This window comes from Elephantulus edwardii, unplaced genomic scaffold, assembly GCF_000299155.1.
Source record: "Elephantulus edwardii isolate Elephantulus edwardi_28Jun2011 unplaced genomic scaffold, EleEdw1.0 scaffold00066, whole genome shotgun sequence".
Lineage (NCBI taxonomy): Eukaryota > Metazoa > Chordata > Mammalia > Macroscelidea > Macroscelididae > Elephantulus > Elephantulus edwardii.
The window spans coordinates 4,569,926-4,589,013 of NW_006399816.1; the positions used below are offsets into that span (position 1 = coordinate 4,569,926).

At 46.4% G+C, this 19,088-nt stretch overlaps 1 protein-coding gene across 1 annotated transcript in view; it reads left to right on the top strand.

Moving 5' to 3' along the window:
* The first annotated feature begins 3,170 nt into the window (after positions 1-3,170).
* The window catches only part of PSTPIP1 (proline-serine-threonine phosphatase interacting protein 1), a 69,090-nt gene continuing 53,172 nt past the window's right edge, over positions 3,171-19,088 (top strand). The window contains exons 1-2 of the mRNA XM_006888373.1: positions 3,171-3,183; positions 4,891-5,006. Of these exons, the coding sequence (XP_006888435.1) occupies positions 3,171-3,183; positions 4,891-5,006 (129 nt within the window). The remainder of the gene's footprint in view (positions 3,184-4,890; positions 5,007-19,088) is intronic.

A 19,088-nucleotide genomic window follows, 5' to 3' on the forward strand; every position in this document is an offset into this window, starting at 1 on the left:
TGCTTCTCTGCGAACTGGAAGACAAACAGTTTTGAAGTCCCTTTGAGAGGCAGTTGCCAAGATAGGGGCAGAGGAAACAAAAGAAAAACAAAACCAGGCTGAAAAGAATATAAGGACATGTAAGGGTGAGGTGTAGGCCTTGCTTATCCTGTAACACTTAAAACAGTCACTCTGTTCCTCTGGGCCTCAGTTTCCCCATGTGTCAAATGTAGTAAGAAGACAATAACAAGGAACTTGGTGGTACAGTGCTTAAGAATGCAACTACTAACTGAAAGGTTGGTGATTCGAATCCACCAGCTGCTCCTTGGAGAATGATGTGCTAGTGTGCTTCTGTAACGATTTTTGACCTTGGAAGTGATGAGGCAGCCTGCTCTGTCCTACAGGGTCTCTGACTCAGAATGTACTCAATAGCAATGGGGTGAGGTGGGATGGGGGTTTTAATTTGTTGTTACTTCTTTACCACAATAGCAGTTCTGATCTAAGTGTGAGATCATGACTTGCTGATGAAACCTAAAAAATTTCCCCAACCAAATTACTAAATCAGGAGGTCTCCATATTTTGGATATTTTAAGAAGAGATCCTGAAGGATACCCTCCTCCCACTTGAAAACTGACAGATGATTCTTGGGACTTACCAAAGCCCCAAACGTTTCATGACTGGTCCCGGTGCCGCACTAGCCTGCACCCAGCTTTTGGAGACCTACAGCGTTTGGAAATTCAGAGCAATACACTTGCAGCTGCAAATGAGTCAATCTGAAAGGTCCTGGTTAACTCAGATGGGCTGAGGGAGTGGGAAGAAGACTTAATTTTTTGTCACTGTTTTCTTGGGGCAAATTGAAAAACAGTCTCTAATTCCACCCTCTGAGGGTGGAGGGTGTGGCCCAGTGGCCTCTCTAGCGAGATATTGGGGTGTGGAGGGTGTGGGCCACACCAGGTGATACTCTCAGAGCGGGTGACCCAAAAATGTCCATAAAATTTTCATGCAGTGTCCTATCTGAGATTGTATTGTTTTTAATAAAAACATCTCCTCCTGTGCAATTTACTGACCCACGGGAGGGTCAGCTATGGGTCATTTCTGACTGGCTGGTACACAATGACAACACAACAGTTATTTATAGCAATAAAAGCAGTTCCCATAATCCCTTCTCACACATATCAGTATATCTCCAAGGCTAATTCTGTGCTAATTTATTTTTTAACTTTCTAATGTGTTCTGGTTCCAGCTGTTCTTACTGCCCAGTCACTATGTGCTTTCCTCCATGCCTGCTACAGACGTGAATGGTGGGGTTGTCACTGCCAATGGTTTTATAGATGCTGATTTTATTTTGTCACTTTCTCCAGCGTTTTAGCATTTTATCACAGTGTTGTGATAAGAGCATTTGTGAACCTGTACCGATTAATTTCTTGAGAATGAAGTAGTAATTAAAGGCAAAGATGGATAAAAATCAAAACAGACTCCTACTACTAACAATGCTGTGATTTGATATGGGAAAAGTTTTGCAAAATGGTTTTGTTGTTACTATGCATGTGATCTAGGAAATATTACATATAAACTCTTTACAAATACATTTTCACATGTTGTTCTGTGATTAACCCATTACTAAGGATTCTGTATGGTTGGGTAGCAAAAGAGAGTTATGGGGTGGGGGCTGACATGTGCCCTGGTGACGACACTGGGGTAGCCCCTGGACCTCAGGAAGGACGCTGGGGTGAGGATGTTTTCTGGTGTGAGATACAGGACTGAGCAAGAGTGTCCTATGCCACCTGCCACCTAGTGTCTCACTTCCTCCTCAATGGGCTCCTGCTTTTCCCAACTCTGCTTCTACCCCAGGTCCTGTGTGGCCCCCTCACTCCAGTCCCACACTCTGGAAAGGAAAGTTTCCACTTAGCGCTGGCACAAGTTAACTGATTTCTTTCTGAGCCTCCGTTTCTTTTCCTATTAAATGGTGATCATGATATTTCACAAGGCTGTTTTGAGGATTAAGTGAAATGTAAGTTACAATTTGGTCTCAAAGGTTCTGAAGAAGGAGAATCTTGAATGAGGCAGCACAAAAAATGGCAAACATGACACACAGAAAGGAAGATGGAGGAGTGGATGTGTCCCAGGTCAGAACCTGGCTCAGGAGTCAGGTTAACCAGAAGAAGGAGTTCCCAGCTTTACTATTTATTAGCTGAGTGATGCTCTGAGCTTCAGATTCTTCATCTGGATAATGGAGTCAGCTATCTCATCTGTACACTAACTATATATCAAGAACTGTGTTGGGATCTGAAAATATCTAGATTAGCAAAAGTGAACCCAGTCTTTGCTATTGTGGGTTTTAAAATATAATAAAGAGCAAGAATTAAGCAATAAAAATTGAGAAATGTGTTTACAAACAGCAAGAGGTGGCATCACGGAAAAAAGCAGCAGTAAGCTGTTGTGTGTGATGGGGTCTTTGGTCTAGTGTGGACAATCTAGTGTCACATCTTTAAAGAAGATGTGACATTTTGATAAGAAAGCTAAGTGATGAGAAGAAGCTAGGCAGGTCAACACAGGGAATGAAGTGGGCCAGGGAAGAAACTTTCAGACTCTGAGAGGGCTTTTGAAGTAGAAGAGATTGAGGCAAGGTGGAAGAATTGCAGAAGACTCTGGAAAGCATACCAGAAATTAAGAGAGTATGAGAAGAGGTTAAAAAGTAGGCTGGGGTCAAATCACACAAAGTCTATAGGTTTTGGAAGACCAGCGATCACTATCCTGGAAACAATGAGGAACCATACAGCAAGGTGCCTGCTTCAGGGACGTTCAATGAATGCAATTGATCAGAAGAACCTATGCTTGAATTTAATGTGCTGAGATGACCTTATGAATTCTTAATTTTATCTTTGAATTCATAAGTGAAGTCAAATGGGACAATGGGTCCTCCTTCTCACCATCCACTCATGGCCCTGCTCAGTCTTCCCCTCCCTGCCCCTGTCTATCAATCACTGCCACCTTTGGACATTGACTTGAAGGTGGATGAAGGAAAAGCCAGGCCAGGTACAAGTGCCCTGCAGCATCTCCATGCTGGATGTGGTGACTGGCAGTACCATGCTGCAACCAGAAGGTGACTCATGGGGAGAGAGTCTCTTGCCTACTCCTTACCCAGGTACCTAGCTCTCCTGCTTTCATACCCTTGAGAACTGCCATACACCATGGATTGGACAGGTAGGCCCATGGAAGGGGAAATGCCTTTCCCCAGAGGCTGGTGGGAAGGGTATTGGTAGTTGGTGAGTTGTGTACTGTACACCCCAAGTCTCAAGGTGAGTGGTGAAGTAAGTGCTCAGATATTAAAAAAAAAAAGAGTGCTCAGATATTCACATGCCTACGTATCAATGGCATTAGGTAGCAAAAATAACCCAACCAAAACCAAAAACAATGAACCATGGTGGGTCAAGAGAAAGGCTATGGAAAAAGAGGACATGTTTTCTATTTCAATACACTTCAGGACAGTGTCTCCCCCTCACCTTTTGAATAAGTCTCCACATTCTCACTTTGCTCTGAGCTCCTGAAACATATCCCAATCCAATGAGATCGAGCACATAGTATGAGCATGCTCAGTAGGTGATGCAGAGGCCCTTTGGTGGCTTATTCAGGGGAGGCTGTTCCTCTCATAGTTCTAATCTATCAGCGACTCCACAAGAGAAAGATGGGCAATCTCCTCCCGGCCATTTATAGTCTTAGAAACCCCGTGGAAGGTTGGCCCCACTCTGCGGCAGTGAGCTGTTTATGAGGGTGATGCAGGAAGGAAGCATGTCTCACGTTGGGCCACTGTCCATGGAAGAAAGACAGGCAGTCTTCTGCCACAAAGTTTTATGGCTTTGGAAACCTGACGGAAGGTCACAATGGGTCAGCATTGATTTGATGACAGCGATGTGTGATGCAGAAGGAACTCTGGTGACGCAATGGGTTGTTAGTTGAAAGGTCAGTTGAGTTCATTCTAAGAGCCATGCCATGGAATCACTGGTAGATTCAAACCACCGTAGACACTAATCAGAAAGTTAGCAGTTTTAATCCACCATTGGGAGACAAATGAACAATCTCCTCCCATAAAGATTAACTGCCTTAGACTGTTAATGGAGGGTCCAGTGTAGATGGAGGGTCCCAGTGGGTTGGAGTTGTCTCAGCAGTAGAGACTTGTGTGGAGTTGGGTGACGCAAGCAGGTAACATGCTTGGCTGCTAACTACAAGTTTGGAGGTTTGATTCTACCCAAAGACATCTCAATCTAATTTTAAACACACACACACCCCAAAAACAAAAGAAAAAAAAACCCCACAACCAACCAGCCATTAAAACTGCGGAGCACAGTTCTGCTTTTACACACTTGGTCACCATGAGTTGGGGTCAAACCCACAGCCACTGGCTTGATGCTTTGGTTTAATACTATGCTTGTTGTGGCTGCGGCTGGAAAGAATGAACGGAACGGCTCCAGGCGGCTTCCTTCATCCTGCCAGACAGCTGGCTGTGGGGTTGGATACTGTAACAAATGATTTTGCATCTTAGTTTGAATCCTTGGACCTATTACTTTTTAAATTCTTCAAGCAGATGTGTTCAAATGCCATGCAAAACAGGGATGGGACGCTGCTTGGGGAACCTTTTACAAAATGAAGCACACTTGCCAAGACCCCAAAGCAAACTGTGTTTTGAAGCACCTGGAACAATCACTAAAAAGCAGTGATTTTTCAGGACCAGATGTGCCTCCCTTGGGGGCTGGCCTAGCCTGTGGGTGTAACCAGCGGGCAGAGAGTGAGAGAGGCCTGAGAACAGTTCTTTTTTTCGGAGGAGACTCTCAGGTGTATCTGTCTTTGGTCCTGTGTCTCCATCTCACTGATGCTTCGCTGACCTGTCCACTCCACCCCTGCTGTCCCATCCAGGCCTCTTAGAGTCATTACGATACCCTCCTTCACTCTACCTGCTTCAAACCTCGTCCTATACGGAGAGCTTCTTCTGGAACCTGTTGGTCTGCGGGAATCCTCCAGAGGAGACCAAGGTAGGTCCTCTCAGGGACCCTGGCCCAGCAGGACCTGGCACCACTGGTGCCCAGTGGAGTTTGTGGACTCGACCTCAAGTCACAATGGTTGCCTTTCAATATCTGTAACCCCCCAAATCAAGGGATCCCACTTCCACAGCCTGTGTGACCAGTGAGATATAAGGAGAAGTCTCCTAGGAGGTTCATGGGGACCCAAAGAAAGATTCATTCTCTCTTCTTTTAGGTGTGGCTGTATCTGGAATTGGGGGAGTTGGTGCAGTTAGAATACTATCCAGGGAGGAAGACAACAGAGGAAAGACCACTGCAGGGAAACTGAGCTGAAGTCCTCACATACCACATCAGGAGGCAGGATGACCTCCGTGAGAGAGGTTGCCTCAGTGCTAGATCAGGCCATCTGGTTGTATGTTCAATCCCCAAATGATGCAAATGCCACAGTGAACTCATATCACGTGCTAGGGTGAAACTTTCATCTCAACAGCTCCACTCTCCCCAGTGTCTCCCATGGTTCAATTTTCTTATCAATTGGATTGAGGAGAGGTTCCAGAGGTAGAACTAGGAAAAGAAGAATCAAACCTTTTGGTAGTAGAGGCCTGCCAGTAAAAATATAATTGCACTGGTTTGGATCACATGCTTTGGTGTCAGGCAGAGCCAGGTCCACGTCCCAGTCTTCCTCCTTGCTGTCTGTGAGGGCTCAAATGAGATTCTTTAATGACAACTTTGCTCATCTGTAAAATGGGGCTAATGATAGTATGTATCCCATGGGCGTGAATGAGGACATGTGAAAAGCTTTAATGATGCACTGAGCAAGTGCTCCAAAGCTAAAATTAGTCATTCTGGTCCCTAAGCTTTGGGATCAGCAGAAGGACCCAGCAGCTGGAGAAAGGGAGAGGAGAAAGAAACCATCTCTCTACAGCAGAGACTGAGAATCTCTCCAGATCTTCTTCCCATCACTTCTTTCCCCAACTGCCCCAGCCCACAGCATGGCCTGCCGTCCAGAACCAGAGCAATAGGGAAAGGAAGCCCTCACATGTGGCAGCCTCAAGGAGAGGGCACATTTGCCTACATGAGGAAGATCCAGAAAGACATGCCAGAATGCAGGCAGGAAAACAAGGAAACAAGATTGAAGAGATAGGGGCAGGAAGGAAGTTTTAGGGAAGATGGAGTAGAAAGAACTGTTTAGAACAGAAATCTGTAACAGGAGGTGATGACCTAGAGAGCTGTGGAGTATAGGCTGGTCTTAGTTTTCTGCCAATAAGAGAACAGAGGCTTTCTATTAACAGAGCTCTAATCTTCTCCCAAAACGAGAGAAATCACCCCATTCGACAGATATAAAGACTGAGCCCAGGGAAGCCAAATTAGTGCTTTGGGAGGAAATGAAGTCTTTGGGATGAGAAGCACAAGCATATCATTTAAGCTTGGGGGATTAAGGTGATGCTTTAGACCATCAGCTGTCTTGAGCTGCAAGCAACAGAGAAGCTGGTGCAGTGAGGCCAGCACGCCAGAGATGTCAGTAGGTTACACCGCAGACTAGAGAGAGGAGCTCCCAGGAACAGTATAGCAATTCCAGCCTCAGTGTGCTGCACTTCTCTGCTGCCATGAATTCTCTCTCTGTGCATTAAAATTATTGTCAGGAAAGCATTTGAAGAATCTGGGTAGGTCTCATTTCTCTTACCTCCAGCAAGCATAAATGGCACTTGGGGACTTGGTGATCTTCCTGCTGCAGCTCTCATCTGCCTTCTCACTTCCTCAGTTGTAAGGGAGTCATCGTCAAGGGGGCTGATTGGTGGACAACCCGCAACCGCCCTGATGGCATCTCTGGTGAGTGGGCAGAACAGGGCTCCTCAAGGCTGTGTCTGGGGCTCGTAACCCAGAGCTCTTCCCAAGGTAACACCAAACAGTGCCTCCAGCACCCGTCCAACCAAACCAGAAATTCCAGAAAGGTTCTCCATACCGTCTCATTTTCAAAGGCTGGGCATGATTGAGAGGGGAAACTGAGACTCCGAAAGTTGGAAGATTGAGGTTCCTCAGTCCCTGGGTGCTGGTGGCGCAGTGCACTCAGCTGCTAACCAAAAGGCTGACAGTTTGAACTCAGCCAGCAACAACTTTGGAGACAGTTCTAGTAATCTGCCCTGGTGAATGTCGAAACCCAGAAAAGCCTATGTGGACAGTTGTGCTCTGTCACATGAGGTTACTATAAGTTGAAAATTGACTCAACGGTATCTAAGAGCAACAACAAGCTCCCTAAGAGTATGGTCTCAGAGAATGCCCCAGCAGGGGGGCTGTCATCCAAGAATCTGTGCATCAGAGGGGCAGCAGAGGCAGACAGGAGAGTGGCAGGTGGCAGGCAGGGCTGCACAGGGGAGCGCAGAGCTGCACTTCCTGTGGATGAGGGCCCCAGTGTCTGCCCGGGGAAGGTTGCACAAACCTTCCTGTGCAGGCCTCAGCTGCCTGCCTGCCTGGCCTGTGTGCCAGCCTGCCTCTCTTGCAAGCCACTGCCTCCCGCCGGGGTTGGCATCTCCTCTCCCAGCCCTGGATCCGGACAGTGTTCTCCATCACCCGAGGGGCTGGGGAGGGGCTGGGCTGGACACTGGGGCCCGCCCTCTCATCACTGGGCACTGCTCCTTCCTCATTTTGCTGCAGATTCGAGCCACTAACAAAACAGGTTGAGCCCTTTTCCTCCCTTCAGCAGCTCTGGCTTGTAGCTGCCTTCTGAGTTGTTACAGACGGCGCCGGCCAGGGAGGGGGGACCCGGGCCAGTCCTGCCGCCTCTGGGCACTAGACGGTGCTGCTGGCTCCTGGCCCTCAGACAGCCCTGCCTGGGGCAGGACAGCAAGCTTTGCTGTGGCAGACGCCTGAGGATGATGCCCCAGCTGCAGTTCAGAGATGCCTTTTGGGTGAGTGAAGACTGCTGAAGGGGGGTGTATTGAGAATGTAGAATGGGCTTTGGGGACAGTGCAATTTTCCAGGCAGATTCAAGGGGGGGATGTGGCTCTCAGAGGGAGGCTGTCTCAGAAGTAGTGATTGCTCTGCCACTTCATCATGGAGGTGGCCTGGGTCACTCTCCCTTCTGGACTGGAAGGAAAGGGGCTGCTGACTTCTCTGTAAAATTCATCCAAACGCACAAGAGATATCCTGGGCCCCTTCAGGGCCAATAACTCAACTGGGAGACCCCTTTCTTACAGCAGGATCTTTTTAGAAAAGTCTAATGCATTTGCAGGGGGTGGGCGGGGAGGCTTGAGTAAGCCATGCATGGTGGAGGAGAAGATCTCAGGTTTGGGGACCAGACAAACTTGGGTTCATATCTTGGCTCTGCTGTTTATAGTATGCATAAGCCATTGTAGGTATCTGAGCCCCAGTTTTCCCAGATATGCAGTGGAGTTAAAAGTAACAAATGAATGGGAACATTAAACAGCTGGTTGAATGTAATAAAGCCTCCAGCACCTTGCTGGCATAGCCAATGACAGTTCTCTTTCCCTTACCTACCACCTGTTGCCTCAGACAGCTCAGGAGTCCATCCAGGTAGCAAGGGAGGCTGAATAATTCCATGCCGGCGGTCTGCAATCCAGGCCAGGCCTAAGAAATTCTCCTTCCCTCCTCCGGAAATAACTGGCTGGCCCAGGGAGGCAAAATGGCTTGGTCCAGGTCACATGGCTAGCAAGCCCAGTTTGGATCCCAGATTACCTCCTTAACCATCTCCTCTGCTCCTTAAGCTCTGGCCATCCCAGGGGCTCCAGGAGGAATGTGAAAACTTCTCTGGTTAGAATTGAGAAATGGCCATCCACAGGGTACCCCCTCCAGCCCTGCAGAAGCACTCTCCCTCCCAGCCCTCAGCAGGCTCAGCCTCAGCCTCCCCAGGCCCTTCCTGGGCCAGCAGCCAGAGGGATGAGAATCTGTCTTCCTTCCCTTCTGGGCCACACTCTGCTCAGGGCCAGTGGCCAGCGTGTGAGTGTCCTGATCCTGCCTTTACTGACCGCACAATGGGCAAAGGCCCAGCCTGGGGAAGGCATCCTACCTCTCTCTGGGCCTCTGTTTCCCCATCTGCACAAACAGGGGCAGGGACCAGCTCCATGGTAGGGGCAGACAGGCTGGGCTCCTCCTGAGTATCAAAGTGCTCACTGCTGGCTTGACAGATGAGGCTTCAAGCAGGACAAAGAGTCATCACATCTCTGTCCTGCTTGGGCTGCAAAGATGGGGAAGTGGTAGAGTCTGGAAACCCAGGCCACTCTGTAGCCCAGGCACCCTGAGTGTTCCATCCCTGCCCAGCACCTCTGGGCTCTTTCCTGAGCAGGGCTGAGGAAAAGAGCAGCCCCTACAGTGGGAGGAAAGGGGGGAGGGAACATAAGAAAGCAGGGTGTATCGCTTCTTGGCCTTTTGGCTAAGATCAAGTGAAGAAAGCAGGGTGTGGCAGCCTCAGCAGAAGCAGCAGGAAGAGTCTGGCCCATCAGTGCTAGGTAGCTTCCTGCACAGGGGCAGTGGCATCCCGCCTTTGCCGCGCTTGTCCTGCTTGTCTCTGAGCATCCAGACGCCCACTCCTCCATGTTTCCTCCCTGACTCCTCCCTGGCCTGGGTGAGGTCCAGCTTCCCCAGAGCTGGCCAGAACAGAGAGGGAGAGACAAGGGACCAATGGGAACCTTTCACATCAATCTCAAACAGATGCCATTTGTCCCCAGAGCTCTGAATTCTATTTTCTCTGCTGATACTCTGCCCAACCCACAACTAGCCTTCACTTAAGAGCTAACCAGGTACTGGACACTATTCTTAGGACTGTGTATGTCTGAGGTCACTTAATCCGCATAGTGAGGCAATAGTGGCTCAGTGGTAGGATTCTTACATTCCATGTGGGAGACTAGAGTTCAATTCATGACCATCAAAGGATAACTACCACTGTTCTGTTGGTGGAGGCTTACTTGTTGGTATGATGCTGAACAGGTTTTAACAGGACATCCAGACTAAGATGGACTAGGAAGAAAAACCTGGCAAACTACTTCCAAAAATAAGCCAATGAATGTCCTATAGGTACAACCATGTGATCTACAGTTGATGACAAGGATGGTGCAAGACTGGCAATGTTTTTTGTTTGTTTTTTTATTAATTTCAATGAACATTTACACGGATTGTGGATTTCCGTTCATTCATTGTTGCACTTTTCTCCCCGCCCACCCCACACCCACCCCCAGTTCGCTCTTCTCCTTGAAAAGCAAAAGAAAAAACTCCTTCATTGGTATACAATCCCCCTGTACACCCCCACCACACCCCAAGTACACTCCACTCTGCAACCCTCATTCCGAACTCTAATGATAATCATAATGCCCTAAAATATATTATTTTAAACTGTTCTCTCCCTCATCGGCTTCAATGCAGTATACATAATTTATCCATTTTTTCTCAGTCTTACCCCCACCCTGATGTCAGCTTCATTCTACAACAGTGGCACCATACAGTATTTGTCCTTTTGTGACTCAGATATTTCACTCAGCATAATGTCCTCCAGGGTCATCCATTTTGAATAATATTGCATGAGTTCCTTGTTTTTCAATGCAGCATAGTAGTCCATTGTATACCAGAGCTTCTCTATCCATTCATTTGTTGATGGGCACTTAGGTTGTTTCCAACTCCTTGCTATTGTGAACAAAGCCAACTGGCAGTGTTTTTTGTTTCATTGTGCATGGAGTCGTCAGAAGGCAGGGGCTGAACTCTACTACCAAGACAAAACCAAACACCCACCATTACTGAGCCAATTCTGACTATGGGATTTGTGAGGCTTTAAATATTAATGAGAGTTTTGGTGGTATCATCCATGTCAAGTTACACTCTAATATCAAAGACTATGCATCTTCAGTGGTTCAAATCCACCCGCAGCAGTTTGGGAGAAAGATGGACAGTCTTCTCCCGTTGCAATTTACAGCCTCAGAAGACTCAATGGAGGGTCATTATGAGTCAGAATCAACCCAATGGGGGTTGGAGAGTTTGGGTTTGAGATTTAATGGGAGGCGACAACCCACCCTTCTCCCTCAGAGCTGCTAGTGATCGAACTGTTGACGTTTTGGTTAGCAGTGTGACATGCTACACATCATGCCACCAGAGCATCGTGGACTCTGCCACAGCTCACTACAGCCCTCACAGCAGCTCAAGAAGTGGAGGCTATTGCGGTCCCTATTACCCAGAGGAGGAAGCAGAGGCACAGGGAACTTCAGTCATTTGCCAGGTCACACATCCAGGGCTAAAGTGACTGGCTGGCTGGGCTGCTTTTGCTCTCTATTTATCTGGAAGATCACTAGTAGTTTGGACCTCAACATCCACATCTGTCAAATGATAGCAATGATTCTGCTCCCTCTACTTCCCACAGGGGTAAGAGGGTCAGATGGGATGGCTCGGGAAGTACTGTGAGGCTCCCTGGACAGACACATCTGTAAAACACGGAGAAGACATGGCTCTGACTGACACCTGCTTGCCTCCACCCTGACCCCAGCTTCCCCACTATCCCTGCCTCACAGCACTGCGCTGTCTAAAACCCCAAACTCCCGGCCATTGTGTTGTGACCACCTCAGAGCAACCCTGTAGGGCTGAGCCAAGCTGTCTATAGGGTTTGCGAGCTTGCAAATCTTTCAGAAGATTTGTATCTTTCTCCCTGGGTGTGGCTGGTGGGCCCAAATCACTGACTTTTTGATTCGCAGCTGAGCACTTTAACCACTGAGCTACCAGGGCCCTTTAGTCTGACAACCACTATGCTTTAACTAGTGGACAGAAACCCTTAAACTGAAAGGATCTTGTCTAATACCACAACTTTTCAGCTACCTAGTCACCTTACCTGTCACCAAGAGAAGTGAGAGGCAGCCCCGCTCTGTAACTAACTCACTGTGAGCAGAAAGAAAGCAAAGTGGGTTCTGAGGAGCCTGAGGTGGTATCACTAATGTTGTTGTTGTTGTTGTTATGTGCCATCGAGTCGTTTGCGACTCATAGTGACCCGATGTACAAGAGCTCTAAACGCAGTTCTATCTTGTGCCAACCTAACCATCTCAAATGCACTCATTCCCACCGCTCCAGTCACAGAATCGATCCATCTTATCGAAGGTCTTCCTCTCCTTCGCCGCCCCTCCACTCTGCCAAACATGATGTCCCTCTCCAAGGATCAGTCTCTCCTTGCAACATGCCCAAATTATATCAGATGAAGCTTCAGAATCCTTGACTCCAAGGAGCATTCCAGCTTCACCTTCTCCAGGACAAACCTGTTTGTTCTCCCAGCAGTCCATGGTATATTCAACACTCTTCTCCAGCACCAAAGCTCAAAGGCATCAATTCTCTTTCTATCAACCCTATTCAACTGTCCAACTCTCTGATGCACAGCATGTAATTGTGAAGACTATAGCCTGGATCAGGTGCACCTTAGTCTCCAGCCTGACGTTGTTGCTCTTCAGTACTCTTAAGAGGTCCCTCACAGCAGACTCCCAATGCAATTCATCTCTTGATTTCCTGGCTGCTGTTACCAAGAGTGTTGATTGTGGAGCCAAGCAAACTAAAACTGTTAACTATTTCAATCTCTTCACCATCCATACTGATGCTGCCAATTGGCCCAGTGGTGAGAATCTTTGTTTTCTTGATGTTGAGTTTCAATCCACATAGGAGGCTGCAGTCCTTGACCTTCTCCAGCAAGCACTTCAGGTCCTCCTCAGTTTCAGCAAGCAGGGTTGTTGTCATCTGCATAAAGCAGGTTGTTGTTGACCTTTCCACCAATCCTGATGCCACATTCCTCTTCTTACAGGCCAGCGTCTAGCGAATTCGAACCACACGCCATTAAGATTGCAGCATAGCTTCTTGCCACTAGGCCACCAAAGCTCCCCTTAAATACATAGCTTTTAAAAAATTTTTTATTTTATATTGGTTTGCTTAAAAAGTTTGCATGCATTGTGCTTCACACTATTCTTCATTCACATTGTGTTACATAAAATCATTCCCACTATTATGTTTTATAAGATTAATCATCATTGAATTATGCCCACCCCTTATCGCTCCAGATAGATCCCCAATGGATCTTTCCCTTTTCCTTTACCCACCCTTAGATAGACAGCTTTTAACCTATAGTTAAGCTGTTGTAGTAAAGTCCGTTCTGATTCATGGTGACCCATGAACAAAAGGACCAACAGTCCTGTGTTTTCCATCACATCACCAACAGGTTCTTGTGCCAAACCATCTTCATCTGACCAAGGGCCTCCGTCATCTTCTACGGTCCTCTTTTTCACCAAACACCATCTATCCATCCTGATGACAGGCCCAGACCTTGAGAGTGGGACCAATATTCGATCGGGATCTATGAGGTTTTTGTTGGTTAATTTTCTAAAGCAGATTGCCAGACATGTCTTCCTAGTCTGACATAACCTGGAATCTCCACTAACACCTGTGCACCATAAATAATCCATCCAGCATTTGAAATACCAGAGGCATAGCTGCCAGCATCACAGTGACATGCAAGTCACCACATTGTGACAAACTGACTAGTGCGGCCTTGACCTATAGCTGTAGCAATTAGATTAAGTGATGGCAGTCAATGCTAAGGGCAATTTCATAGATGGCTGGTAGCTTGACAGGAAGGAGACAGAAAATAAGGAAAAGTAGATGTAATGGCTCAGTGGTGGGTCATTCAGCGTGGGAGTTCTGTTCCTCAGTAGCTCTGTTTGAAGTTGTGTCCGTGTGACCACATGACATTATTTATAACCTGCTTTTATATTCTCTTTGACAAAGCATTCAAATGCAGACCAGTGTGGGAGTGAGACAGTGTGTATGTGTATGGGGGGAGGGGGAGCAGCACAGGCCTTCAGCAAGGAGACAGAAAGTGTCATTTGATTTCTGTTATACACCTAAAACATCAAACCCATGCTACTGAGTTGATTCTGATTCGTAGTGACCCTATATCCCATGGACTGCTAAAAGAACAAACAGACATATCATGGAGAAAGTGAAGCCAGAATGTTCCTTGGAGACAAGGATAGTGAAAATTCATCTTGCATACTTTGGTCAACTTAGGAGAGGCTATTCCTTGAAGAAGGACATTAAGCTTGGAAAGGTGGCAGGATGGTGAAGGAGAGGAATCTCCTCAACCAGGTGGATTGACACAGTGACTGCAGCAATGGGCTCAAGTGTGTTGGAGATTGTGAGGATGGCATAGGACAGGACAGGGTTCAGATCTGTTGTTCATCTATCAGTGCTTCTCAATGGTAAAAAGCCTCGTTGCTTGGCAGGATGTTTGTGGTCGAACTCAAAGAGAGGTGGTAAGATGAGGCTGAGGCTGAGGATCCCTGGTGCCCAAGTTGAGAGGGCCGTAGAGCTCACACTGCCTGACCCAGCCCTGAGTCCAAGGGGCATGGAAGCCAGAGAAGGCTCCTCTCGCCACGCTCCTCTCCCTCATCCACAGCTTGCAAGTTGCTACGTTCTCAGTGGATGCCAGACTGGACTGTGAGAACCCACACTTTCTGTATCTATAGTGCAGGGCTGGCATTTGGGTACATGCTACATAAATGTGTAAGTAGTGTATGAAGATGGTCTCCATGGTCTACCCAGTCTTTCCAAACTCTTTCTCTCCTTGGTTTCACTTCAGTTCTATCTTAGAGTCTTTTGTTGAGTGGAGTCTACCTGCTTTGCTGGGTTGTCCTAACTGGACCCTTGAACTTCACCTTCACATCCAATCAGTGATCTTCAAGTCCTATCCAAATTAGTGCTCTGAGCTATGCCGACTCCCATTACTAGTTTCTTTCCAGACTTATGGCGCCCCTGGCCTTCAGAAAGATCTCACTGAATAGTGTTTTTAAAGTGAAAATATACTTAGATAATATTGATACCCACTATCCTTAAAACAAAACAAAAACAAAAAAACTTGAATGAAAGTTTACATAACTACCTGGCTTTTCATCTAACCATTCACGTTAGATGTTTTATAGCATTAATGACAATGACAATACCCACAATGCCACTCTTCCCACTCTCGCCCCCCTCAGGATTCTCATTTCCATTAATCCTTCTGCCCTATTCCTTCCTGCCTTCTGGGCTTTATCCTTGGTCAAGTGCAGCCTTTTTTTACCTTGTCTGATTGGTTTTTCTGAGAAGTGAGTGGCTCCCTGGTGTCACTGGTCACTGTGCAGGCCTATTTGTTTGACTGACAGGAGGTGAGTTCTGTTCTAGGATGACCAAAGGCCATATTTTCAGGGAAATGGGTTGCCAGTTCCAGGGCCTTGGCACTATAGTCTTGACTTATCTTCCTTTTTGGAGTAAACTGTTGCCAGACTAGAACTTCCCACAGAATTTCCAAGGCTGTAAATCTCTGGAAGCAGACTACCTCCAGTAGAGCAGCTTGTGAGTTTGAACAATTTACTTTTCTGTTAGCATACAAAGATTTTAGCAATGTACCACCAGGGTCCCTTTTGTGGGTAGTTAGAAAAATGGGAGCCCAAGCAGGCTGGTTCACATTCATACACAATGACTCCTTCATTTGCTGGTTCCACGGAGGGAGTATGAGGAGAATAAATCTGAGTTTTCTCCTATCTCCTGTGACATGAAGATCTTTCATCATCATCATCATCATTAATTGCTATCAATTAGGAACTGACTCATGGCTGAACCTCCAGCAGGTTTTCAGAGGCTGTAAATTGCACCAGAGGAGATTCCCATCTTTCCGCCATGAAGCAGCTGGGATTTGAATTGCCTGCCTTTGGGTTGGCAGTGAAACTCCCTGTTAACTCTGTCACCTGAGGTCCCTTCATTTTCATCAGGAATCTTGTTAAAAAGTTGGGAATTTCTGAGTCTTCCTAGCTCCACCATTCAGTAGGTGAAGCTTGCAGAGCTGGCTCTGGTGTAATGACTTGCTCAGGGCCTGGGACTGAGGCTACGCTGGGCCTGCCCTTCCCCCATGTGGCTACTTCTTCCATTTCCCACTTCTGAGACTTGGAGGTTCCCCATTTAGGAGCCTGCAGAGAAGGCTGAGTAACCCTACATTGGCCTGTTCTACAACTTCCGGTAGCCTGCCCTAGGAGCATCATGGGGGATTAGGAAAGGCTGACAGAACACGACCTGTTCTGTCCTGGGCACTTAATACTATATACGTGCTTTCTAACAGAATGAAATTCATTCACAACCAATCCTAAAAGGAAAATATCAGAATAAAATAGGGCAAAATAAGCATACTTACTCTCACTCTTCTCACCCAGAGACAGTGGGTAAAATTGTAGCGTATTTCCAGATAGTTGTTTTAAACCAGAGTGACCATATTTCTCTGTGGTCATCATTCTATGTTGATTTTTTTTTCTCCTCTTAAAAAAAGACAGGCCTTCATTTTGCACGTTTGTGGGCTAGGTGTGATTTCCTTGTCTTCAACAGCACCATCGTTAGCAGACGTGCTTGCGAATTTGGTGAACATACTGGTTTATCTATCCAATCTCCTATGGTTACACATGTCGGTTGCTGCCAATTATTCAGTGGGTGCGATTGGTTGATTCTGAATATGAAGGTTTCTCATTTATGGACTATTTCCTTACGTAGGTTCCCAGCAGAGGGGGAGTCATCTAGTTCTTGGCTCTGGCAGCCTCTCATAGCATTCTGATCGAGAAAGAAGGAAGGGCCAGAGCAGCCTGAGAAGCCCCAAAGTTCTTTCTTGATCTGGGCCTATGAACTCTACTTATGCCCACAAATTAACACGTTCACTCAGATGGTGTTTTAATTTCTATCTACGTGCTATTGAGTTGCCTCCAAGTCATGGTGACTTCACCAGTGTTGTTATTGTGGGGTGCTGTCCAATTGACAATGACTCTTACGACCCTATAAACAACAGATCTGAACCTTGCCCATCCTCTTAGTTTCTAATATGCTTTAACCTATTGTTATAATAGCTGTTTCAATGCACCTTGTTGAGAGTCTTCCTTTCTTTCTCTGACCATCAGTCTTTCCTAGCATGAGGTCCTTTTACAAGGACTGGCCCCTTCTGACAATATGCCCACAGTATGTGAGATGACGTCTCTCCATTCCTGCCTCTTAAAAACAGCTTTGTTGTACTTCCTGCAGTAGAATAGTATCGCATAGTATTATGTACAAGGTTCTATCCTGGGAGAAGGACACCATGCCTGGAAGGGTGGAGGGACAGCACAGGAGAGGAAGACCCTGGGTGAGATGGACTGATACAGTAATTAGGGCAATGAGGGTAGGTGTGTCAGAGTCAGTGATGCTGGCTCAGGACAGGGCCGGCTTCAGAGCTCTTAAACATGGGGTTGCTATGAGTCATGGGCAACTCAATGGCACATAACAACAACATTATGCACCACAGAGCTAAACATTTTCGAGTCTTGTGCCTTCCTTACCATATTGGACTCTGTTGTGTAGCACTTGTGCCAATGAATCTCACCAAGGGTCTCCCTTGCTGGAACACTCTGGTCGACCGTGACTTTGTGGGATGCTGCCAGCAGGGCAGCCTTGTGTCTGGTGGACCAAGGACACCAGTGAGCTAAGACTCTAGCTCTTTGGAGAAACAGGATCGTGATGTGTTTGATGGTGCAGGAGGTGAGTGAGAAAAGTGCTGACTGGGCCTCTCAATGCCTCCTTGGCCATGGCTGTCAGAAAATAAATGAGACTGCTCTGTTTAAACTGATGGTGCAAACTCTTCAAGATGTAGTAATAAGTGTAAAAAAGCAGAAAGCCAAATAGTATGTTTGTTATGCAATGTGTTGTGTAAAGCAAGGGAAATAAGCATTTACATTTGCACACTATTGGAGATGGCAAATGCTGTCATGTTAGCTCTGACTCATGGCGACCTTGTGTCCAACAGAACAAAGCCCTGCTCAGTCCTGTGCCAGCCTCACACTCCCTGCTGTACTTAAGCCTATTTGTTCTGTGTCAAGCTAGCTCACTGAGGGTCTTGTCTTTTGCTCACCCTCTCTTCTTCCTACTATGATGCCCTTCTCCAAGGACTAGCTCTTCCTGATAGCATGCCCAGAGTGTGTGAGACAAAGTTTCACCATCCTTTTTTTTTAAGTTGAGATTTTAATGAAAGTTTATAGAGAACTTGGATTTCCTTTCATTCATTGTTGTACATTTTCCTCCCTGCCAACCATCCCCCAATATGCTTTTCTCTTTGGGAAAAATAAAATTTCTTTGTCAGCTCTTGTTCTGGACTGTTGTCATACAAGTAATACCTAATCATATATTCCATTTAAGCAGTTATTTCCCTCATCTGTTTCAATGCAGTGTACATTATATATCTTTTCTTAGTTTCCCCCCAACCCCGACATCAGTCCTGTTTTATAACAATGGCATTATGTAGTATTTGTGCTTTTGTGACTGAGATTATTTCACACAGCATAATGTCCTCCAGGGTCACCCATTTTGTATAATATTTCATGAGTTCTTTGTTTTTCAGTGCTACCTAGTATTCTGTTGTGTGAATTTACAGCTTCTCTACCCATTTGTTTATTGATGGGCACTTGGGTTGTTTCCATCTCTTTGCTATTGTGAACAACACAGCAATAAACATGGGTGTGCATATATCTGCTTGGGTGGCAGTTATGGTTTCTTTAGGGTAAATTCCCAGTAGTGGAATTGCTGAGTCAAATGGTCTATTTCCAACTTTTTGAGAAAGCACCATACTGCCTTCCACAGTGGTTGCACCATTTTACACTCCCACCAACAGTGAATAAGGGTTCCAGTTTCTCCACAGCCTCACAAGAATTTGTTGTTTGCCATCCTTTCTTGTAAGAAGCACCCTGGCTGCATTTCTTCCAAGACGGATATGCTAGCTTCTATAACAGTCCATGGTATATATTCAATATTCTACACCTGCCATAATCCAAAGATATCAGTTCTCCAATTACCCTGTATTTCCAGAAAGACTCTTTGGGAGGAAAGAAATTGAAATTATTACCTTTCTGAAGAGTGAGAGAAAAGAAACTGAGGATGAAAAGCAGGGAGAAGGAAGCATTTTTATACTTTTTTTTCCTAACTTAATTCTTTTTTTTTAAATTTAAATTTGTTATTAATTTCAGTAAAAATTTACAGAGGCTTTGGATTTCCATTCATTCATTGCTGCACATTTGTCCCCTCCCAAGGCTCCCC